At 33.8% G+C, this 26,311-nt stretch overlaps 1 protein-coding gene across 2 annotated transcripts in view; it reads left to right on the top strand.

Moving 5' to 3' along the window:
* Nucleotides 1-26,311, top strand: part of LOC126891866 (choline transporter-like protein 2) — a 132,955-nt gene that overhangs the window by 6,854 nt on the left and 99,790 nt on the right. Inside the window, exons 1-3 of one of the 2 annotated variants that reach the window (XM_050661193.1) lie at nucleotides 2,723-2,888; nucleotides 15,205-15,248; nucleotides 19,806-19,934. In XM_050661193.1, coding sequence (XP_050517150.1) covers nucleotides 2,837-2,888; nucleotides 15,205-15,248; nucleotides 19,806-19,934 — 225 coding nt within the window. In that variant the 5' untranslated portion in view covers nucleotides 2,723-2,836. Of the gene's footprint in view, nucleotides 1-2,722; nucleotides 2,889-15,204; nucleotides 15,249-19,805; nucleotides 19,935-26,311 lie in introns of those variants that run through there. The other variant, XM_050661192.1, reaches the window with a different exon arrangement.

Below are 26,311 nucleotides of genomic sequence, written 5' to 3'. Positions count from 1 at the left end.
TTTATTAATTATTTAATTTTTAAATTTTTATTTTACTTTTAAAATTATTTAAAAATTGTTTAATTATCGGTTATTTATTTATATCAACAATAATATTTCGACTCTGTATTTTTCGATAGGTGCAAAAAACTTGAATTTATCTATTAGTCATTAACACTGCGAAAAGAAGCAACGGCTAGTCGCCCCAGCGGACCGTGACTTCTTATCAGTGCCAAAAAACTTAATGATACTTATTGTTTTACTGTTAGTAATTTAAAATATATTTTTATTAAAACTAGGTTAGGTTAATAATGGTTGGATCTTACTTTTAAAATTCTTGTTTAGTTTACACTCTAAATTACTTAATTCACTTATTTACACTTTGTATCTTTTGTTATTTTACATATTGCATAATCAATAGCCTATTATATTAACCAAAGATAAGAGGATTCATAAATGATAGTATTAACCTTTTTGTATATATGTTACAGTTCAAGTTAATTAATTATCCAGTTGGAGTTGACTCCAACTAGTTGGAGTCGACTCTAACGGCTGGTTTCAGTAAAAGTTGATTATAAATATAAAATGAAGATTTATATTCAACATTTACTAGTAAAAGTAGACTCCAACTAGGAAAAGTATACTCTTCCCAATGCCATTTAGTAAAAGTTGATTATGATTCACACAAACAGCCGATTCTAGAAATTAAATGTTACTGAATATGTTCAAATTAGTCTAGGCTATATCGTCGGCCCCGTTAGGTAAATTACTCCGATTCGAATTTTTTGCACAAACTTACTCAAAAAGAGGTCCTTATAACAAATCTACTGGGTGCCAGGCAGTACCTTGATCGATAAATTGTTTAAACAATTTTTTTAGACAAATTCACAAAAACAATTTTTTCACTTCGAACAATTTTTTTTAGATCATTTGGGTTAGTCTGAACAAGCTTTGTGATTTTTCTCTAAAATTGATTGTTGTCGAGTTATACGCGATTTAAAATTTGAAAAATGCGAAAATAGCCATTTTCAAGGCTTAATAACTCGGTTAAAATCCATTATTATGAAAGTGAGAAAGTAACCAAATCAAAGTTTATAGCCCCCTCTACAAGATCCAGCAGAAATTTTTGTCACTACAGTAGTCTCTCTTTATAACGATTCCCTATATAACGATAATTCCTCTATAACGATCAAAATACTAAACATTGTTTGGTTCGTCATAAGGACACTGTAATAATTCTTTCTCTATACCGATATCGTTCTCTCTTTATAACGATAACTTTTCAATATTCGATGACCTCACTTTTCAAGAAACAACTGATAACCATTTGCGTTTGGCAATAACTAAGATAACTAAACCGTGAGAATTTTACCAATTAAAGATAACACTTAATTGAAACACAGGGAATAACTGAAAAAGCTCTTGCGTATGTGTAACTTGATAAAAAGTGATTAGTGAGTGATTCATTTTGACATTTTGTAGCTCCAATTTAGCAAAAATTTGGTGGTTCAAATTTCAATCCGATATGCAGAAAGTTGAGTAGGTACACGCTTTTATCGTTCGGGCGGTGTGCCTTTTAACTGTTTTCACACAGATGTTGTCCTCTATTGACTATTGACGACTTCTAAGTTTCAATTTCGGTTGTTAATCCGGTCAACTTAGACATCAAAATAGTTGGCAAATAACAAAAATTGCCGGAGAGCCAAATTTTGGTGGAGAGCTAGAGTTTACCATAACAAATATTTTTTACCATAACAAATTAAATTCGAAAAGAATCCAAAATTCCTGTAAAAAATTTTACAAAAATTTAGGGGAAGTAGAACAGTCAATATAATAATATTTTTTATATTTTTAATTGTAATAAGTTTTGAACTGAATTTAACGTCGTGTCGTGTCATCTCCCATAATATAAAATCAACTGACTAACTGGCGATGAAACGGACGGCGATGAAACGGACGGCGATGAAATGGACTGGCGATGAATCGGCGGCATCGAAACGGCGGCGATGAACCAGCAGCGATGAAACGTCCCATTCCGCTAAAGAAGAATGCTTAGAATAGCACGGACACAGAAGAAAACGAACACGGAAGTATTGCGAGAAAAGGGCAAAGAATGCGAAAGAATAAACACAATAAAAATAAAAAAGTTACAATGTTTGGGACACGTAATGAGGGGACATCGATATGAAATGCTATGACTGATAATACAGGGAAAGATAAGAGGCGCAAGGAGTATTGGATGAAGGAGAGTGTCATGGTTGAAGAATTTAAGGGACTGTTTTAAAGTTCTATAGAACTCTTCAGAGCAGCGGTAGATAGAGTAAACATAGCGATGAATGTAGTTCGGTGGTCACACGGAAAATTACAGGGCATCGCCGTATTTCACGTTCATTTACTGGGCTATTTGCCAAAAGCTCGTGGTGCCCTGGTCCTAGCTTTTATTTATCTGTGGTAATTGGTTAATCTGTGGGAAAACACAAGATTCACTGTCTATCCACCATCTATTTAAGTGTCGTTCGCATTATATTAATTGGTGACCAGTGGTGTCATGGTGTGGGAACGCGTGGGAACGCCGTTCCCGCACTGGTTAAGAAAAGAAAAAAAAAATAATAGAGAATTTAGGTTTTGTAAACAAAAATTAGCAGTGCGTTCCGGCACTGCGTTCCCGCACTGCTAATTTTGCCATGACACCACTGTTGGTGACCTTTCTAGCCATATCAAAAAAAAAGGTTATTATATTATCTGTATGTATGTGAGCAGTGTGCAAGCCGATGCCAATAATATTTTTCTTGTTTTTGAATAGTTTATCATTATTTGTTCCGAGTTTCGAGTTTTAAGTCAGTAATTTAACAGTATAATGACTTTCCAATATATTGAACTAAACAGTGATCCAGAACCTCTAATTCCTGGTAGGTACTTTATTATTTTTTTATTTTTAAAAGTAAACGTTGTATTCTTCTTTTTATGTAATCCACTAATGGACGTTCGCGATCAAATTTCACCAATTCCTTCAATCCCTCAATTAAGGTTTGCAGAAATTGGTATCTTTCGTTTCTAATTACCTACCCCAGGTATGCCTTTTTTCTATGTTTAATTGTTCATAGCAGTTGTCGTTCTGTACAAATTCTTCTCAGGATTTCTTCATTTGTTATTCGTGCGGTCCAGGGAACGATAAATCCCCACCTCAAATGCCTCTAGCTTATGCAATGTCTTTATTTTTAAAGTCCATCCTTCCATGCCATATAGGAGCACCGACCGTATATCAGTGGCGGCTCGTGGCCTGGGAGACAGGGTCGGAAAGGTTTTTTTTTGTCGCCTCATATAGGTATACCATCAAACTAAAAGGCTTAAATCATCATAGGAGATTTTGTTGTTTTTTGTTTTTTTTTATTTGATGTACTTGACATTCTCTCTTGTTTCATGGTGTTTCGACAATACGTGTTGATTCTTTTGAGACAAGATAAATCCCGTTTATTTGAGGCAGAAATTGGTGGTAATAAGAAAATTGATGAACAGTTTGCTGTAATGAATTGCAGTACTAACTACATAGAATTATACATACATATTTTGTAACTTATCCCACTTTCTAAAAATATTTGGATCGGCATAATTTTTAAGTACCTAACTTGTTATAATAAATATCTTGAAAATTCTTTGGCAAAGGGAACTTTTAAATTTTGAATCGTAAAATAGGTCAAAAATTTGCAAATCTTCAAATTTTGAAAAACGAGTATCTATTTGCATATAATAGTAGGTATCCAAAATTTCAAGATATACCTACTCGTTTTTCGAGATATGTATCATGTCGGTGTCTTTTTTGGGATGGTTCGGAAATATCAAGCGAGTCCAAAATGTCACTGCGTATATATTGGAAACTACTATCATTACGGAAATCTCTGAGATTTTGCACCAGCTTTCGTATTCTATTTTTGGAATTAATAATGTCAGTTGACTGATTTTGAACAACAATGAATATCTTGGGCCAACTCTGTCTTAAAAATATTTAAAAGAATATTAAAAGAGTAATCATTTAATAAAGTTTTCAAACCGATTGCTTCACGGATCGAGGTATCGCCGCTTTCAAAATCGTCGCCTTCGATAATAAAATCAAAAACTTTCAAAAGCTGTTCACGAAAATCTGCTACAGATACTAAAACTACTAGAGATAATCTGCTTAGATAAAACTAACCGAGATTTCAAATTTCATCGCGTCTGACAAACTGTTCGCTGTTTTTTCGAAACAAATTTGTTCTAAAGCAGTAATCCGTGAGCTAAACTGGCAAGAAAAGACGATATTCTTTATTTTTTTACACGTATCATGCAAAACTAAATTCATTATATGCGCATCATAGTATGTATAGTGAGTAAATAAAGCTTGTGGTGCAATAGTTTTAACTTTTGCCTGGAGACCATTCAATTCACCACACATCACAGCAACGCCGTCATAAGATTGCCCCAGTTTACCCTACCAATTTATTTTTGATATCAAAAATTTTTTTCTACGTTAAAAATGCAATTTTTAGCACTCCATACGAGCGTTAAAAATGCTACTTTAAGGCACTAATGCTTTAAAATATTTTTAAGGCACTGCAGTTCGTATTGACCGTATAGACAATTTTGATGTAATGTCAAAAAAACATAAAAATGGAATGTCAGTCACGTTCAAGTAAAAGTTTTTGTAGATATTGTCCTGTAATTATGTTTGTAGAAAGAATATTGTATGATATGCGTGTTAAAAAGTACATTTTTAAGACACTCATGTGAATTGCAGAACTCGCTATCGCTCATTCTGCAAACTTTCACATGCGTGCCTTAAATCTGTACTTTTAACACTTATATCATAAATAACTATTAATCTGTTCTTTAAAACACCAAAAATATATTCTGCCTTATTGATTTTACTCACGTCTCTAAAACCTAAAAACCTCTCATAAATATTACCACGTAACGCGTATCGAACAACATACGCGTATCATACAATAATTGATAATTGTGAATGACATGATAATCAAAAGTTTCATCTACTTCCAGCGAAAAGCAAATTAGTTCAGAAAGCCACTGCGCATCCGCTAGGAAAAATATTCTAATTCGGATTCTTTGCACAATCTTACTCAAAAAGGACTCCTTTTAACAAATTTGCATGTTGCCAGTACCAAAAAGTGGTCAAAAATTTTTTAAACGTTTTTTTTTTGTTTTTTTCCTAAAATTATTTTTTTTTGCACGGAAAAAAGTTTTTTTAGGTTTTTTGGATCATTCCAAAGAGAAAAGTTCTTTAGTGACTTTTCTCTAAAAATGATAGTTTTTGACATATAAGCGATTAAAAATTGAAAAATTGCGAAATCGGCCATTTTTAACCCTCAAAAACTATGTGAAAAGCTGAAAATTTGAATGTTGCCAAGGTAGGTAGATATTCTTTAAACATCGATTGATGAAATCCCGAAGAGTTTTTTGCAATACAATATTTAAAACTCATTTGTTTTTTAATTGCTAATCAAGCGTGCACGACACTATTTTCCACCGACAGTATGGTGCAAATGAAAGGAATAAATTCTTTATTTCGTAAACCGGCGACTTTAAGGAAAAATCCCGAAATAGGTCGATTTTTATTTTTAAGTTATGATATTGTGGCATATATGGTATACTAGTGACGTCATCCATCTGAACGTGATGACGTAATCGATGATTTTTTTAAATGAGAATAGGGGTCGTGTGCCAGCTCATTTGGAAGGTTCTTCAATTCTCTATTCAGTAATATAAACATTTACATAATTATTTATACAGGGTGTCCAAAAAATTTTTATTAAATTAAATTATTTGACAAAAAAAGAAGTAAAACGACACCCTGAATAAAAAATTATGTAAATGTTTACATTACTTGATGGAGAATTGAAGAACCTTTCAAACAAGCTACCACACGACCCCTATTCTCATTTAAAAAAATCATCGATTACGTCATCACGCCCAGACGGATGACGTCACTAGTATACCATATATGCCACAATATCATAACTTAAAAATAAAAATCGACCTGTTCGGGATTTTTCCTTAAAGTCGCTGGTTTTCGAAATAACGAATTTATTCCTTTCATTTGCACCATACTGTCGGTGGAAAATAGTGTGGCGCACGCTTGATTCGCAATTAAAAAACAAAGGAGTTTTGAATATTGTATTGCAAAAAACTCTTCGGGATTTCATCAATCAATGTTTAAAAAATATCTACCTACCTTGGCAACATTCAAATTTTCAGTTTTTCACATAGTCTTTGAGGGTTAAAAATGGCCGATTTCGCAATTTTTCAATTTTTAATCGCTTATATGTCAAAAACTATCATTTTAGAAAAAAGTCACTAAAGACCTTTTCTGTTTGGAATGATACAAAAAACCTAAAAAAACTTTTTTCCATGCAATAAAAATAATTTTACGAAAAAAAAAAAACAAAAAAAAAACGTTTAAAAAATTTTTGACCACCTTTTGGTCCTGGCAACATGGAAATTTGTTAAAAGGAGTCCTTTTTGAGTAAGATTGTGCAAAAAATCCGAATTAGAATATTTTTCCTAGCGGATGCGCAGTGGCTTTCTGGACTAAATGGTTTTCTAAATCTCAGATTCAATAACGTTATTCAAAATGTAACTATTTGATTATATGTATTAGTTCATTCTGTATTACGAATACACTTCGAATCAGAAAGTAAATATTTTTAAAACAATTTTATTAATTCTCTATAATTACTTTGATTTTTAACAAATGCTTCGATCCATCATGTCCACTAAATGATAATTCCTGACAACTTAAAAAAATTACAATATCAAACGACGTAAAACGGCGTGATTATTTTTGACAATTTCTGCCGATGCGATGCTCCAAATTAAACACCGACTGGCAGATTTAAAAGTGCCGTATTTACCTGGCCACTTAATGCCCACGGAGAGAATGTATGTATGTTCGCTTTCGCTTGCTCATCGACTTGTTATTTCGTTGAGTTTTACGTGTAAATCGTCAAGCTACGGATGAGTTGTGGGTACGGCTAGCCGAAAAGTCAGATGAATGGTTCAGATCATTCATTTTTTGAGAAGTCTTTTATGGGCAGTGATCATTTAACGCTCGGATTGATCAAATCCTTTTTAAAACCATGAATAAAATTTAGTCTGTATTATCTGACAGATTTTTTTACTTCACAGATACAAATATTTAAAAAAATTATATCTTTAAATGTGTGGGTCGGCACTGCCGACCCTGCCGACCCTGACAGGCCGCCACTGCCGTATATAATAGCATTTCGTGAATCTTAGTCAAAGTCAGAGCTCGTAAAGACGTTTCTAAATTTGATGAATGCGTATCTGGCCTTTTCTATCCGACATTTAGTTTCCAAATCCGACATCCAGTCTTCACATAGCTCGGCTCCCAGGTACTTAAATTTTCTTATGCCCTCTACATCTTGATTGTTATTTGCTAGTCTTGCATTTTGATGTTGACATAATTAACGGCTGATTATAAGGAACTTCGTCTTTTTATGTTGATGCTAAGCCCCATGTTCTTGGTATGTTCTCCAATTTTATTAAGAAGGTTTTGGAGGTCTTCTATATTGTCCGCTATTAAGACCGAGTCATCCGCATATCGTATATTATTGACTCAGGTAGCATTTACTTTGTTGCTGCTTTCGCTTTCCTCAAGAGCTACCTGGAAGATACTTTCTGAAAATCGTAAAATTTGAGAAAACTAAAATTATGACAAATCTGGTAATTAGTGGAAATATATGTAACTATTGACAATAAAATAACATCCTACAACAAACACTTACAAATATTCAAATATCTGGGACTGGGACACGAAATCAAAATAAGCAGAGAAAACCAAACACATGAAATACAGAGGCGAATAGGTAAACTAAGCCATATTCTAAAAAGTTCAATTGCTTGTGTCTCAAGCGATATACAGTAAACTCCCTCATAACGGACACCTCTCTTCGCCGGACACCTCCTCTATACGGACGATTTTTAAAACAAAAATGATTCGGCCATATAATATGAACCTATACCCTTTAACTCCCTTCGACGGACATTCTTAACAACGGACGCGGACAGTAAATTATGTGTAAATGAGGACAGTAAATGAAAAAATTAAAAATGTTTTCCAAATATTTTACAATATAAAACTTCAGTATATTATAATACATTTATTATTTCAAATCAATACAGATGCCCACGAAATGATATTTGATACTGTTCACGTAAAAACGGGTTCTCATTAGTCAACCTCATTGATCAGTAGCGCTGATTCTATGCAACTGAACACAGAATTCAAATTCACACTATTTCAAGGATATTGAATTCGGTCTACAAATTGCTAACTTTAATAATGGCTGTAAAGATCATATCTCTTTTTATATATACATACATGCACTTATTTTTAAAACATTTAAGTTAACAAATAAGTAAAACTAATTTTTTTCCCTTCAACGGACACCTGCTTTAAACGGACACTTTATGAGGAACGGCTACTGTCCGTTTAAGGGAGAGTTCACTGTAACTGTGTCTCAAGGTTTATAACCAATGTATTTTGCCTTTACAAACTTATGGAGCAGACTTTAACACTGACGCAAAAATCCGCGAATAAACTCTGAGTTGCACAACGAGCCATGGAACGTGCAATGCTGATTGTGAGTCTTTGAGGCCCATAACAAACCAACAAATCAGGTAAATAATTGATGGATTCGACCGTTACTTGATGGAAGTTCATTTTATCTAACAATAAAACACTGAAATCGTTTGTTTTCTATACTTCCACAGAATTTATTATAACTATTATAACTATGTGACTACAGCTGTTTCGGCAGAGTGCCTTTCTCAAGTAAGAAAGGCACTCTGAGAAAGGCACTCTGCCGAAACAGCTGTAGTCACATAGTTATAATAAATTTTGTGGAAGTATAGAAAACGAACGTTTTCAGTGTTTTATTGTTAGAAATCAGGTAAAGATCAAGGGTTCAAGACGTCATCGAAAGAGCTACGACGCGTAAGTGGAACTGGGAAGGGCACTTAGCTAGAACACAAGATGGACGGTGGATAAGACGAGTCATGGAATAGAGGCCCAGAAACTATAAAAGTACACAAGTACACATAGAAATAATCGTACAGTATGGTTGTTGTTTTGTGTGTCAGCTAGTTATTTTTTAATTAGGAGAGAAGTTGGAAAAGTGTTGTGTAAAGTTGGTTAATTGTATTGATAGAACTGAAGGAAACGATAATTATAAGAGCATTGGATATTTACTGGAGTGAATATGAGCGAGAGCTTCATAGATATATTTCGCCAGTATGTATACAACTTAAGGATGGTAGTTTATAGATACTAAAGTGTAATGTTTGGAATAACGACAGCTGTCCCAACTCCAGTAGATGTTTTAGAGGCGTCTTTGTTTAAGTAATTTTCTTCTTCTTAGATTTCTATCGTCCATTTATGGACATAGACCTCTCCCAACTCATTCCATCAATTTTTATCCTGAGCAACATTCTTCTAATTTGTTCCGGCTGTTATGTTAATGTCATCTACCCATTTTATCTGAGGTCTTTATCTTGGTCGTTTACTTTCGTAAGGTCTCCAATGTTGTATTGTGACATTCCAACGTTGGTCTCTTTGTCTAGCGGTGTGGCCTGCGAAGCTCCATTTGCGTTTGGCAATTTTGTTATGATATCCTCGACTTTTGTTTTTGATCTTACCAGTCGTTCCTATATATTTTTATCTTATAGTCGTATACCTAGCATTGCTTTTTCCATTGCCCTTTCTGTTGTGGCTAGTTTATTCATATTGGTCTTGGTTAGGGTCCAAGTTTGACATCCATATGTCATGATGGGAAGGATGCACTGGTTGAACACTCTGCTCAAGTATTGAGCTATGGGTAATTTAACGAATATACGACTCTCTTGGATATTCTCGACAACGAATATTTTACTGTGCAAAATATGAAGAACTAAAGTCAATTGAAAATTACATTGTTGTTTATTGGAACCAGAATAAAAAACCGCTAAACGCCGTAAAAATGAGTGGCGCATACAATATTCCAGATACAAAAGATCTGATATGAATATTACGTGGCGCGAAAATGTATTTTCATTTTGATGCAAAACAAAATTCTAGATTTATTTTAAAAGATTTTTTCATAATATTTGCCTTTGAAGTAAAACGCGCCACAACAGAGTAACTTTGATACAGTTTGAATTTTGAAACTTTTTTGTGGCGCGTTTACTTCAAATTTAGCAAATATATGAAAAAATCTTTTAAAATAAAACTAGAATTTTGTTTTGCATCAAATTGAAAATACATTTTCGCGCCACGTAATATTCATATCAGATCTTTTGTAGCTGGAATATTGTATGCGCCACTCATTTTTACGGCGTTTAGCGTTTTTTTATTCTTGTATCAGGAGTTTTTCAAAGTTATTTATAAATTAAATGTATAAAGCTAAATGCAATGTTTCTCGATTACACGTTAAGCTTTATAAATGGTCGACTTTGTCGCATTATCTCCCATATGATCTAGTGTCCATCGAATGTAGACTAAATTTTTTTTCTATTCGAAATAGATTGAAAAAAATATTGGGATGGCCGGTAAATGAACTCGGATTGCCCGTTGCCAGATCAAATTAGCGTCGTAACCACTACAACTACATAAACCATTTAGGGAATAATCGTTATTTGAATTATACTTTTGTAGCTTAATAACTTCTAAACCGCTTAACCGATTTTGTTCACTAAACATGAATTTGAAACGTATTGACAAGTAGTATCTTATGCATCTAAGGTCAAGTATGATAACTGAAGCTATTACAGGAATTATTGAGCTTGAAAAACCGTTTTTCCCATAAGAAATAGATTTGATCATACTAATGAAGCCTATAACTTAAAAATTAGAATTTTCCCGGATATAAGGTATACACCGTTAGATTCGTCTAGAGTCCTTCTACAAACGCTCAGTTATTGGCGTAATTCGTAGGTTGACATTTTAAGTAATTGTCGAAAAACCAAAATTTTCAAAGTTTAGTTTTTCAGTTTTTCGGCTATACTGAGCCGTGTGTATGTCTGATCCTGACAGCTTAGACACCATTGATTTGAAAGCTTAACGCAACGCTATTGATTTGGTGTATTAACTGTTCTCCTGTCTCTTCTTGAACCGAAATATATACCGCCAAAAAATATGCCGTTTTGTACCTACCAAGTCCTATAGCTGGCTTATGGGTAGTCAAAACTCACAAACTACACCGGTTTTGTATCGGCCCTCACCCTCTCTTCAAACACAGAAAAAAAATTTAGATCGGTTTAACTTTTTCACACACATACATACATACATTGTTATATCCACAAACATTTTCCCTTTTTTAAATAAAAATTGAATATTTCTGAGCTCGGTAACTTTTGAACGATATAACCGATTTTCAAAATTAGACATGCGTTGGAAAGGTAGTGATCGCTTCTATTAGAAACTGCAAAGGTCGGAGTTAAAATTTCGGGAGTTTTTGGGAGTTTTGGGAACGAGAACGAAAAACAGACCCTGAATAGGAAGGGCCGTAAAATCCACACCCTTGGACAAAAATTGATGGTTGACATATGAATGGGTGAGTCTTTTCCTGAACTTTTAGATGGGAGTTGGCCCAATTTTCAATTCAGTCAGATTTAGAAAATCGAAAATTTCGTGTATATATATACAGAAGAATAACTTCTTACGTGCGTACAAAGTACACACACATTATTTTTTCTAATTATTGCTAATATTGATAATTAAATATAGATAGACAATGCAGCTATTAATATTATCACTTTCGCAGCGGGTGATTTTTCCGCAAATTTTCAACATAACGCGGGCAATGATTTGGGTTTTTGGCACAGAGATTTATCGGCTCCCTCAATGAAATCCATGAAATTTCAACAAATGAAAATGATATTTTCGAAGTAGTCAGGAGCTGTGTGGAAAATTTTGAATTAACCCGTAACCACCTAGTAAGAGTAACAACTGACAGAGCACCAAATTTAAGAGAAGCAAATATTGTAACGTTGAGAAAACTTAAAGATTACGTTCAACAGTTTCCAGAACATGATTTATTATTCTTCACTGCATAATCCATCATCAGATATTGTGCAAAAATGTTTTGCAAGGTCGTTTCAGTTATAACTAAAACTAATATTGTTAACTGTATTAGTTCAATAGGATTAAATCATCGTGAATTCAAAGCATTTTTGGAAGAGTTAGAGACAGAACATACTGATGTCTTATACCACAATCAACAATCATATTCGATAATTAAGTTTAGAATGGGTTCTTAAAAGATGCTGTGAATTAGGGGAGGAAATTATTTAGAAATTAAACACTGCTACTTTACTAAATTTATAAGTGTTGATCGCAAAATGAAACTTTTGTAATGAAATTTAAACTATTCATTGATCATATAAAAAAGAAAGGATTAGTCCAATTATTTCCCAATAATTTTGTTTATTCCGGATCTGGATTATTCTTGTGATTAGAGGTTGGGTAGTTTGGATTTTAAATGAGAGATATCTATGTCAAATATCAAAAAATATACAAGGTGGTTCTAAAGTTATGCTTCCAAAAAGACATGGGCAAAATCGATAAAACACCCTGTAACTCATTTATAAAAATCATTTAGGCAATAAATGTAGTATATCTAGAACCGACTTCTTAGTGACCTCTATTCACAATTTAAGTATTCCCGTTTCTCAATGAAACACCCTGTATATTTGAGGCATATACCGTGCTTAAATAAGTGCGAATAAGGTATAGGGGGTAGGGATATGGTTTAAAAATTTTAAAATTTTTCGATTTTTTATTATTTTGTATGAAAATACATAATTTCAAAAATATTCTCTGAAAATTTCAGGTTGACCGTAGGAAAACTGCCAGAAATACAGCATGTTTAATATCCCTACCCCTACCTTCGACTCACCTTGCAGCAGATTGTTGAGCGTAATGAGAAACGTTCAACAGCTGTTCCATTTTTTTTGTAAATTACTCTGCGATTTAATAGTATATTAAGTATGGAGAACGGTAAGGGTTTTATACCGATCGAAGACAATTGTTTGGAGGAGGAGCGGTGCGACGACTCCAATTATTGTCTGAGATCGGTTACCCTTAACGTTCGACATGCTTATAACGTTTTTTGCACGATTGATACCATTATAAATTATAAAATTAAACATTTTCGTCATATTGACTAGTTTTATTCATTTTATCAAGATAGATACTTTGGTTGTTAGGTAGTAACTAGGGTGCATAACAACAATGGAGAATTGAGTTTTTATTTAGTTGTCAATAATTTTAAGTACAATTTTGATTATTATAAATTAAAATATGAGCGAAAGTGAATTTGAAGAAATTGGACGAGCTTGGGAAGAAGGGTGTTCCGCAATTATTCCCGAAAAATCCAAAATCCGTTATCAAAATACCTACCAAAGTTTTAAAAAATGGTGCCAAGGGAAAAATTTAAGAATCGAAGAAAAGACTCTATTGGCATATTTCGTTCAAAGACATATGCAGTTGAAAGCTCCTGGAAGCCTCTGGGCAGAATATTCAATGATTAAATCCACCGTTTTTCTTTATGATGGCATTGATATTTCCAAGTTTTCAACTTTGATCGCGTATTTGAAGAGAAAAATTAACAAATTGTACCATAAGTTTCAATATTAATAAATAATTCGTTAGTTTTCTTTATTCTTTCAAAAAATAAATTAAAACTAAGAGATTTTTTAACTCGACGGTAAGTGAATTACTTACCGTCGAGTTGGAGTACTTACCGTCGAGTTGGATTACTTACCGTCGAGTTGCTAGTAAATGTCACCTACTGACGTAAAATCTGTCACGGTAAACAGTCAAAAATGATCAATCGTGCAAAAAAACCTATTTCGATGTGCATCACTTTACGATTTGACAGACAGAAGAAATTGAAAATAAAAGTTGTCAAAACTAAACGTGTTTTTCTTAAAACTGCTTAACTGCTTTTTATAGGCGGTGGAAATTGTAACTCAAAGACTACTTGACAGATCCACCTGAAATTTTTCATATATTTTCTTTAGACATTTCGTGAGGTATCAATAACAAATGTGTTGATTTTCACTATTTCGGTATTTTCACTTCTGAGTGACACCAAAAACGCAAAAATCGTCATAATTTAAAAAAAAACTCACAGTGTTATCTCGAGAAACTCATAAGCTAATAAAATATTTTTGAATTTTTTGTTTCATATGATCCAATAACGAGTTCTGACGTCTACTGAAAAATTCATTTTGTTTAGGTGTCGGTAAAAATTTGCCACCGTTGGCTTATTTTTCAATATAGTTAGTCTTGAAACATTTTTTTCGGATATTCTCTAAATTGTACTGACTATGTTTATTTAATTTAAAAATAAAATAATTCTACCATAGTTTCAAACAAATTAAAAAAATTGCTTAACATCCCCCCCCCCCCCAAAGTTAAAAATTCGAAAACATTGCGGCCCTTGGTAATAGACCAAAAACCTTTTGTGGCCCTTATTAAAAAAAGTTGGCCCACCCCTGATATATAGTGTCGCGTGTAGGGGGTGTAGGTGTGCGCCACTGGCGAGAACTGCCGTTCTTAAGTATCTAACTAAGTTTACCAAGTCATGCCCATGTATAAGTGACAGAAGTTGGAAAATTTTGTAAGTTTGTTGATGAAAGTACATATTTTTTTTAAGGAGTGGGGAGTATCGTTCTTTCTAAAGATATTTTTTAAGCATGTGCATGATTGACGAATGCTTATTGTTAAATGCGGAGGAATTCCTGTGAAGTTGTTGGAATAGGTAACATAATTTATGTAATTCACTATTCAACATACATTTATATAAAATTCCTTCGATTATGTTAACGAAAGATTTCTGTGCAACGTTCTGATCCCTCTAAGCCAAGCCGCACACCAAAGAAACATGAAACGAAAAACATGTTTCATGAAAAGAAAACACTGCTAAAAAAATCTCAAAGTCCGCCTACTAATGAAACGAGTGTGATTCATGCTCATGACACATTTTTATTTTCGGAGAGTCTCATAAATGGCTGGATATATTATATTTGTTTAGCAGTGGTTTATTTCCATGAAACGTAATTTACGTTTCATGTTTCTTTGATGTGCGGCAGGGCTAAAGATCCATCAATATTTCTTTGCTTGCCTTCCAAATGAGCCCGCTTATTCTTATTTTATTTTTTTGTTTGTTTTAGGCACGATGGAAGGGAGTTTAAGTAAATTGGGTCAACCAGACGAGGTGAGGAAAAGTGTACATTGACAACTATTTTTATTTGTTTTATAATTTCTCATGTTTCGTGTTTAATATACTTTCCTTTCGCAACTCCACACAGCAGTTCTACAGATCATATTCCGACAGGATGACGACAGGATTCGCCGATGTTTTATATCATCCAACGGATCATGGCGTATTCTTTTCAAAGAATATTTGATTTTTAGGGATAGAGATAAAAGTCGCAGAGTGTTAAATCTGACAGACAGGCCCCATGACTGTGACCTCGTTTTTCACCGATACATCAAAGGGTGGTACTGATTAACCAGGACATCCATGTCTGCATCTTAGATTATAACAAGTCATTCGATACGGTGAAACATAATCCGTTAATAAAAATAAAATTACTGAGAACAAAGAACATCGAAACACGGGATATAAGAATAATAAATAATCTGTATTATAAACAAGAAGCTGTCATAAGAATAAATAATTTAAACACCAATAAAATAAAAATCAAAAGAGGCGTTAGACAGGGCTGTGTCTTGTCGCCATCACTGTTTAATGCATACTCAGAAGCAGGGTTGCCAGATGAAGTGAAGTAGAAATCGTGAAACTCGACTACTGAAAATCGTGTAAAATCGTGTAAAGTCGGAAAATGCTTAATAAACCGTCCTTGAATGGTTACGGGTCTGCGCAGTAACGAAAACTGTGTTACTGCGCATAATTATTCGCTATCGCGCATGCGCGGAACCATTCAAGAACGGTTGGTGACTGGCTAATATTTATACCTTCCTAATATTTTCAGGGGATTCCCCTATATTTTACTTTAGTGTAAATGAGTACTTAACTTGAGACTCTCCCAATGATGTTTATGTTATCATTATGGTATGTTATGATTAGGCATGAAAGTCGCCCCGAGCGTTAACAAAGTGTCAAAGCAAAATCGACCGACCTGCTCATGGTGGCGGTTTTTTGAAATTTTATAAGGACGCTTTGTGTATGTTTAAATGAGACATTTAAAAAAAATGCCGTGTCACGCTAGTGATATTATGTATTAATATAAACAGAAAATAAAAACGCACTTAATCTGATATAAATTCTTCACTTTCCAATATTGATTATCAGTTCGATTTTGTATACATAACCTCACTATCGCAGTTTATGTCAATAAATCTTTATTAACGCAAAAGAAAATATTTTTGTTGCACTATAAATTACAGTATAAATTAATAACTAATGAATTCTAACAATTTTTTTCGGTTATTATCACTACAAAATAAAATATTCAAGTTTAACAAAATAATCCCATAAGACTCAATGTTAAAACGTCCTTACACAATCTGACAGCGTGTCACGTGACTGTAAGTAGAGGGGAGACGCACGGAGCCAATAACAAATTTCCGAGGATTTATCTTTCTTTGCAAAGTAATTTTTAAACAATACAGGGAAGTATTAAGTGAATTTTAATAAAAATGTATTAAAAATACTACTGAAAATTTTTAATGGTAAAAATCGTAAGATTTCGTACTTGATTCGTGTAATCGTGTAAAATAGGAACAAATCGTGTAATTACACGATAATTCGTGTAATATGGCAACCCTGCTCAGAAGAAATATTCAAAAAAGCATTAGCATTAGAAGATGAAGTAGCAGGCACAAAAATAAATGGCCTACCCACAAGTGAAATTAGATACGCTGATGACAGAATATTAATAGCAGAAACTATTACAGATCTACAAAGAATTTTAGATACGCTTGTTGCAACGAGTGAAGAATTTGGCCTGTCACTAAACATAAAGAAAACAAAATTCATGGTTATATCAAAGAAAAATATTAGAAACATCAATCTACACGTAAATAATAAGACGATAGAACGAGTTCAGAATTATAACTATTTAGGGACAAACAAACATTAGTGAAACAAACGATTATACTAAAGAAATCAGAATTAGAATAGAAAAGGCTAGAACTGCATTCACTAATATGAAACAAATATTATGTAGTCGAGACCTCAGCCTAAATCTTAGAAAGCGAGTATGTACTAAGATGTTATGTATTTTCTGTTCTTTTGTATGGCGTGGAGACATGGACTCTTAATAAACAATATCTGAATAGATTGGAAGCATTTGAAATGTCCTGGACAGATAGAATAACCAATGAGGAAGTGCTAACAAGAATACAGAGCAGCAGGGAGATTCTGGAAAACTTCAATACTTGGGTCATATAAAACGTGGTGACAGATATCAACTTCTAAAATTAATTATGAAAGGAAAGATTCAAGGAAGGCGCAGCATAGGTAGGAGAAAAATATCCTAGCTGAGAAATCTCAGAGAATGGTTTGGATGCAGCTCAACTGAACTCTTTCGGGCTGTAGTGTTAAAAGTTAGAATAGCAATAATGATTGCCAACCAGCGGAAGTAATGACAATGACCAAGACAGACGAAGAAAATTTAACAAGAACTGAGAGAAAAATAATTCGAGCAATATTAGGACCAAGAAAAATAGCATAAGGTGAATACAGGAGTAGAAGAAATAACGAAATAAACGGGGGAAGATTAAGCAGTAAGGAATTGAAGGGGCAAGATATAGTCAGGAGAATAAAGAGACAAAAATTGAGATGGCTTGGGCATGTATGGAGAGCAGGGAAATAAGCGATAGTAAACACAGCAACAAAGTGGAATCCAGCCAGAAGGAGAAGAAAAAGAAGACCGAGGTCCAAATGGCTGGAACAGGTGAAGCGGGATCTAGATTACATGGGAATCAGAAATGCAGAAGAAAGAGCAAAGAAAGAAGGAGTTGGACCCGGATATGTAATGATGTTACGATGGATATGGAACGAGAAGACATGAAGGACTGATACACCTCGAAAATATGGATTTAGAGAACCTGTAAAGGCGAAGCTACCCCCGCGGAGGTGTTTTAGCTGCTAAGTATACAAGGTGAGGCAGATAAAGGCCTATTAGAAATATCTCGGGAACTAAAAGCAACTGAATCATGAAAATTGGAATAAAGGGGGTTTAAAGACTGATTTATTTAATGAAAATATTTTCATCTATTTGGTACTTCCGGTTATACCGGAAGTTGCTTATAACTTCGTTTTTTTGAATGGGACGCCCTGTATATTTTCACATTCTTGAATTCTCCTTGATTTCTTCTTTCTTAAAATATGAGGTTTTGTAATATTATACAGGGTAGTTTAAAAGATATTTAAGCTTTTTTATTAATTTCGTAGCATCTTTCACACCATGTAGAATTGTAGTAGTTTGACATCAAAAATTCTATTTATATTTAAATGATTTTTAATATAGTCTACTATTGTTAAGAATTATTAGTCTAGCTAAATTTTTAATTTTAATATACAGGGTTGGTCGAAACTCGGAATGAGCATGAGTTTTATTAAATGGAACACCCTGTATTTTAGTATTGCAATGAAATGTTATTTTACGGTACTTTTTAATTTCTTAAGCATACCCTATACCTAACTGCTTTATTAATATTAATTGCAACACAAAATACGTGAAATTTTTTTAAGTTGGCCGTGAAAATGTTCTATCACAAATAATTTTTCGGAAATAAATACATATTATTCTAGAATGATACTTAAAATCGCCAATAATGGTTGAGCTATCAAAATACCTACGTAGTTAAGATTGTTGCTGCGATTAACAATTAAGCACAAATTAGAGCAGTTAGGTATAGAGAATGCTTAAGAAATTAAAAAGTACCACAAAATAGCATTTTATTACAATACTAAAATACAGGGTGCTCCATTTAAGAAAACTCAGAAAATACTCATTCCGAGTTTCGACCAACCCTGTATACTAAAATTAACAATTTAGCTAGACTAATAATTCTTAACAATAGTAGACTATATTAAAAATCATTTAAATATAAATAGAATTTTTTATGTCAAACTACTACAATTCTACAGGGTGTGAAAGTTGCTATGAAATTAATAAAAAAGCTTAATTATCTTTTAAACTACCCTGTATAATATTACAAAACTTCATATTTTAAGAAAAAAGAAATCAAGGAGAATCGAAAAATGTGAAAATATACAGGGTGTCTCATTAAAAAAAAACGAAGTTATAAGCAACTTCCGGTATAACCGGAAGTACCAAATAGATAAAAATATTTTCATTAAATAGGTCAGTCTTTAAAACCCCTTTATTCCAATTGTCATGATGTAGTTGCCTTTAGTTCTCGAGATATTTCTAATAGGCCCTTTATCTGCCTCACCCTCTATATTATAATATACATATAAAGGAAGGTCCATCTTTTGCACATATAAAGGAAGGTCCACCTTTAGCACATATAAGTGGTAAATAAGAGGTAAATCTAGAAAACGTAAAGTAAGGGCGGTTACTGCTGACCTACATGTTTCTCTCTTAACGAAAATAAAGCTCTTTTGTTTCTTCAATACCAAAAAAAAACAAGATTCATCCCATGAAGGTTCTCATCCGAAGCTTCTAAATTCTAAAAGCCATTATTGAAAATAGTCATACCCTGTTATTATTTGTTACAAACCTATAGTTACCATACTAACCATTTCAAAATACTAATTTAATTTTTTTTATTTTAGTTTATAGGGATGAAAAATCCGTCAACGAACAATTTCTCGTGCAACACCGAAATTCCAGAAAGGCCTGAAAACCGAAAACCCACAGATCAAAAATTCCTGATTGCATTTGCCGTTGCAGTGATTATTCTGGTAAGTATTTTCCAAAAGTAATACAGCGCTTCACAAAATTAGCCGAAAAGTTTTTGATGAGCTAAAATCTATCTATCTCTATCTATAAGCGAGGTTCCTACAGCCTCTTCTCTCATTTCGACCGCCATCGTTTTCCGTCCATCAATTCGTCTTCTTTGGTGACTCTGTCTTTCATGATGTGCCGTACATTTTCTTCCCAGGCAACTGAAGGGTTTCCCCTTCTTCTTCTTTTTTGTGGTATGTGATTTAAAGCGTTCTTTGGCCATCTATTTTCATTCATTCGTTTCACCTTCTCACAGTGAGCCATACTGTTATTCAAAACCAGCCACCTCCTAAACTGACTAATAGGCTAACAGATTGGCGGAGTTTTCAGCTTCACTTCATCACAGAAGAAACAATCAATCTGAAAGTTTCACTAAAAACTAGATATGAACTTGATGAAGAAACGAAATGTTTTGTTAAACAAGTTCAACAAGCCGCTTGGAATAACTCACCTGAACTGATTCATAGAGTTAAAGGTAATAATTACCCTAAAGAAATTAGAAAGCTAATCGAGGAGAAAAGAAAACTCAGAAGGATCTGGCAACGCTCTAGAGCTCCATCTGATAAAACAAAACTAAATAATGGTATACAACAGCTTAAAAGAGAAATTAGAAAAAATAAAAACGAATCAATTAGTAACTATCTAAGAGAATTGACAAATGATAGCACAACTGATTATTCCCTCTGGAGAGCCACTAAGAAATTAAAACGACCGATAATGCAAAATTCCTCACTAAGAAATACAAATGGAAGCTGGTCAAAAAGCAATTTAGAGAAGGCTAATAGATTTGCTGAATATCTCGAGGAAACATTCCAGCCAAATGAAGGTGATAACACACTGCAATGGGAAAATGTCACACAAGACGAAGGTGAAATTAAACTAGTCACCCCAAAAGAAGTGGCCGACGAAATTAAATCAAACATCAATCCCAGGAAAGCACCTGGGTTTGACTTAATTATTGGGAAAATCTTAAAACAACTTCCTAGAAAAGCCCTAGTAAAACTGACATATCTCATAAATGCCTCGTTCAAATTAAGATATATTCCTAAGATATGGAAAGTGATGATCCTTAAACCTGGAAAACAACCAAATACAGTATCATCGTACAGACCGATTTCATTGCTACCCGTAATTTCAAAGCTGTACGAGAAGCTTTTGCTGGAAAGGTTGAAACCTCTCATAGATGCTAAGGCTCTAATTCCATCACACCAGTTTGGGTTTCGAGAAAGTCATTCAACTATCGACCAAGTCCATAGAATAACGGATATAATAGAGAGGTCGCTGGAAGGAAAGAAAGTTTGCTCCGCTGTCTTCCTCGACGTGAAGCATGCTTTTGATAAGGTATGGCACGAAGGACTTAAGTACAAATTAAGCAGGATTTTGCCAAGACAATACACAGAATTATTGGAATCCTATATATCAGAGAGAGTTTTTAGGGTTAAGCAAGAAGAAGCCTACTCGGAACTAAAGGAAATCAAAGCAGGGGTACCACAAGGTAGTGTGATAGGACCGGTCCTATACCTATTATACACTAGTGATATCCCTGAAGTAGATCATAACACAATAGCTACCTTTGCTGATGACACTGCCGTCTTAGCCGTAGGTGAAGACCATGAAGAAGCAGCAAGAAAACTACAAATATCTGTTAACAGACTTAACAAGTGGACTAAACGCTGGCGAATTAAATTAAACGAAATGAAGTCAGTGCATATAAATTTTAAAAACAAGAAAAATCAATACACTCCTGTTAACGTAAATAATACTCAGATACCATATGCCGATACCGCAAAGTATTTGGGTATTACACTAGACGCTAGGCTACGCTGGAGGGCCCATGTTAAAAAGGGGTTGTCCATTATACACGTGAGGCTCGAAAGGGGGGAGGGTTCCATAAAAAATCACGAAACATCACAAGGGGAGGCGGGTCTAGTAATAATATCACGTGTATTTATTTTTTAAGGAAAATGCCCGAAACTCAACTAAAAAGTGGCGTTACATGTATTTATTTTTTCGTCAAATGCACACAAAAATCAAAAGTGGCATTGTTCTGACTGATAAAAAAAATCGTTTGTCATTCTAATATTATATAAACCAACAACACATTAATTTTCTTTGGTTCCACCCAAATTTCTGTAGCGACACGGGATACTTTACATGGTAATTATTTTAAGTGCCTAAGATAAGAAAGGACTCTTACGAATTCTTGTGTTTTGAATGCACCACCAGATTTTTCCACTTAGGAATACTGGTCAGGACTCTGCCGTTTTCGATATGGGCTTTTAGTCTTACATATACCTACTATCTGATAAATTGGTAAAGTGGTGGGAGTTATTCCGTTGTTTTGGCACTGAATATCTACGAATAATCGGAGGCACATTTCTTCTTGGATCTTAACAATAGAGTATTTGACATATTCAAACATATGTTTATTGTCACAAAATTTTGTACAGAGTGATCAAAATATTATACTATTCTATTAATAAACTCAATATTTTAGCTCATATATCAATACTTCAAAAGTATTGCCCATGCCCTACACAACTTTGTCAAGCATGATCTAGAGTCTAGAGCAATAAGTATTTATCTTTACAAATGCACCAGGTATAAGGTATAAGCACGTTCAATCGCGTTGAGAGAAGAATGGCGCATTTAAGCCGGGAATTATCTGGACTTACACTTCCGCATGATTCTTATGGAACCAATTTGGATGAACAAGGGAGAACAAAAGATCATGACCTTGAAAAAAGAGCTTTCAGAAGGCTGGTGAAGTTCTCTCAGAAGTATGGAGTAATATGGTTATTGGCGGCCATATCGTCGTAGCAGAGTATGTCAAGCCAGATAACATTGTTGAAAGTTTTATTCCAGATCTGTCTTCCCAGCAGTGGTATAGCGAGCATGTGTGAGAAAGTCAATATTTGCTTTAGAGGTATATAATATGCGGAGTTCTATACGATTAATTCTTTCGCAACGCTTCGTTATACCTCCTTACCCGATTTTGCAGTCGTCCGGTGGCCTATATATCCCAAAGCCTCAAGAGCATGATAACAAGATCCATCATGCTCCATTTCTTCTGCGACGGTCTCTCGAAATTACTCCAACGTATGAAGGCTTCGGCTAATTGATTTATGACCTGTATTGCCCTAGTTTGCAGAAGGATCATCAGATACTTTTGAAAGGACATGTTAGCGGTGTGCACTGGACTTCTATACAAAGAGAAAAGCTAAAGCGCATGTGAATACTTGTCACAAGCAACTGAATCTGAGCAATAGCACTCTAGAGATGCACAATGTTCGTCCTTCCTGAATCCTCACGCGACGATCGAACGGTAGATCGAGAGAGATTCTCTGCGTAGTGCGCGAAAATAATGACGCCGAGTGGCTTGATGAAACTGATGTTGATCTTCAACAAAGCACTGTGCCAACAACTGACTTGCTAGATGCTTATCCAGTTATTGATGTTGAAGAAAGTCTTGCTCATTAGTGATTCGAGGATACCGTACATTAAATAATGTTTATATGTATAATACATTTAGTACTGAATAGTAATTTAATACAAAAATATTTTTCCCATTTTTTTCATTATTTTTGTCAGTCAAAAACAACCTGCAACCTTTCTGTCTACCTCTAAACGTTATTATTGTAGTCTTTAATTTTTACTTTTAATACGTGTATTTTATTAAAAAATAGATTTTTTGTAGATCCTCAAAAATACACTTGATATAGGGGGTAGGGGTAGGGTAAGTCTTAAACCTCACCATGTATCACCAATGGGGAGGGGAGTTAAAAAATGCAAAAAAAACATCACGTGATTAATGGACGGCCCCAAAGAAACGAGAACAGCTTAATATGAAGTATAAAAAAATGTATTGGCTATTGCGAAGACAATCCACTCTCGCGATCAACAATAAAATACTTTTGTATAAACAGATTATAAAACCTATATGAACATATGGCATCCAGCTATGGGGCTGCGCTAGCAATACAAATTTAATTATCATTCAACGATTCCAAAACAAAGTGCTAAGGAGCATTGTCAACGCTCCATGGTACTATAGGAACAGTGACCTCCATAGGGACTTAGACATGGATACTGTTAACAAGACCATAGAAAAATTTGCCAAGAGTCACGAACAACGACTTCTTCAACACGTCAATTTTGAGGCCATCCAGCTCCTCGACAACACGGATCTAGCTAGAAGACTCAAGAGGAAGAAACCCTTCGAGTTAGTTAAGTGAAAAACAGTGCACGGTGCAAGTGATGGTACAAGTTAACATTTGTGCAATATATTAACAGAACCTAAGGGGTACTATCGAGTTTGTCCTTAGTCTTAAGTTTTTTAGTAGTAATTTAGGTTAGAAATAAGTTGATCAGATTGTAATGCTCTTAAGCATCTTATTGGTGTTTAATAAATAAAAAAAATTCGTTTCTCCTGACCATACCACACTAGTTGTCTCGTTTCAATTCTATCTACACTGGAATAAAGAGTATTTGTTCTCCATCTAATATCGTCATCCCTGATATGATCTTTAAAGGATATAGCACACGCTATACCATTTCTACTACTTCTATTCTTTTTCTATCTTTTTTCGTGATCTGCCAAACTTGTGCTCCATAAGTCATAATAGGCTCTACGAAGGTACGGTAGATTGTCAATTTCTTTTTTGCCTTATAGATACATATCTTTAGACTTTAGACCATAGTAGAGAGCTTAAAATGTTTACCGCTTTTTCGCCCTGGGCCTCGATTTTTGACCCTTCGCTTCGTTATCGAACGTATTCGCTTCGTATACTAAACAGATACGAAGCGAATACGTTCGATAACGAAGCGAAGGGTCAAAAATCGAGGCCCTGCTGCGTTCTGTTTTCGATGTCACTTTTGGTAGTGCCTTTATCTAATTATCATAGATCCGCTAAAATACGGTTAAGAAAGAAGAGCTAAAATAGGGTTAAAAAAAATAATGATTCGTTATTCTGACCACGATGCCCACCCTATAAAAATCTGAGAAAAAAAATCATGTAGATAATTTGAGAACCAGTAAATAATATATTTTTTTTGTGTTTTGTTCTGCCTAATTTTTTAAACTAAGTTTAAAAATTTTAAAAGCAAAAATTTGAATTCTGCGCCAAAAATTTTGGAAAAAATACTACAATAAATAAAAAATCCCACAAATTAAAAAAATAAGTGTCTACGATCGATGATTAAAAACGAAGATATCGTCAGTAAATGAAAAAAACACGTTTTAATTTTTTGGAAGGTTATGGCTGTTACTAGGGGTCTAAAAAATTTTTTGGTCGAATACTTTTGATGTAAGATAACATGTTATTTTTATTGTTGGAATATCGCTGGGGGCATTTTTCCAATCGGCCGGCTAGGCCCTTTATGCAATTCTTAATATTATGCTTGCATTGGGCGAACGTTAAAGAATCCAATTGTATTGTACCCTCGGAGATCGCTAGGAAAATTTACACTTAAAATAACAAAATTCAGTTTGGCAATACTGCGTGAATGTTGATAGTAACATATCCCTTTTAAGATAAACAGAACTGTAATTTAGTCCAGACAAATTAATATATTTTTTGCCAACAAAAATGAGATTTTTCAACCAAATAATGTTTCAAATATGATGTGCAAAATAATTTTTAATTGGGTTCTGTTAATGAGCTTGCTTTTTTGTCATTAAAGTAGAAAAAACTTTAAATTTCACTCATTAAATCATTATCGTCAATTATTTTAACTGTACTAATTCGTCGACTAATTCTGAATGATTAATGGGTTGTTAAAACATTTTATCTGTAGCGGCTTCTGGAATGTCTTAAAAATATCGAATTTCATGGATAAAATGCGCATATCCCACCGATCTTCGCTTCGATCATACAAATAAGGCATGTACATATAGTGAGGACGTTTGAGTTGGAATAAATTCATTATCTCAAGCAGGGACAAATTTGTAGAGAGATCCTGAGACAGGTCAATTTTTATATTTAAATTATGACTTTTTGGCATATATATCATACTAGTGACGTCATCCATCTGGGCGTGATGACGTAATCGATGATTTTTTTAAATGAGAGTAGGGGTCGTGTGGTAGCTCATTTGAAAGATTATTTAATTGTCTATTCAGTAATATAAACGTTACCATAATAATATATACAGGGTGTCCAAAAAATTTTTTTGAATTAAATTAATTGAGACAAAAAAAAAGAATGTATGTAATTCATTTATTTCAAAATACTTTTGAGTGCTGTCATAAAATATAAAGAAATGTTTCTTTGACAAATTATAGACATTGTTTTTAGCTTAAATTCAATATTAAAACTGCAACCCACTTGTCTCT

This window comes from Diabrotica virgifera, chromosome 9 (assembly GCF_917563875.1).
Source record: "Diabrotica virgifera virgifera chromosome 9, PGI_DIABVI_V3a".
NCBI classification, from domain to species: Eukaryota; Metazoa; Arthropoda; class Insecta; order Coleoptera; family Chrysomelidae; genus Diabrotica; species Diabrotica virgifera.
Note: the sequence above shows the minus strand (reverse complement) of the source record. Positions and strands in the feature narration are given on the sequence as shown.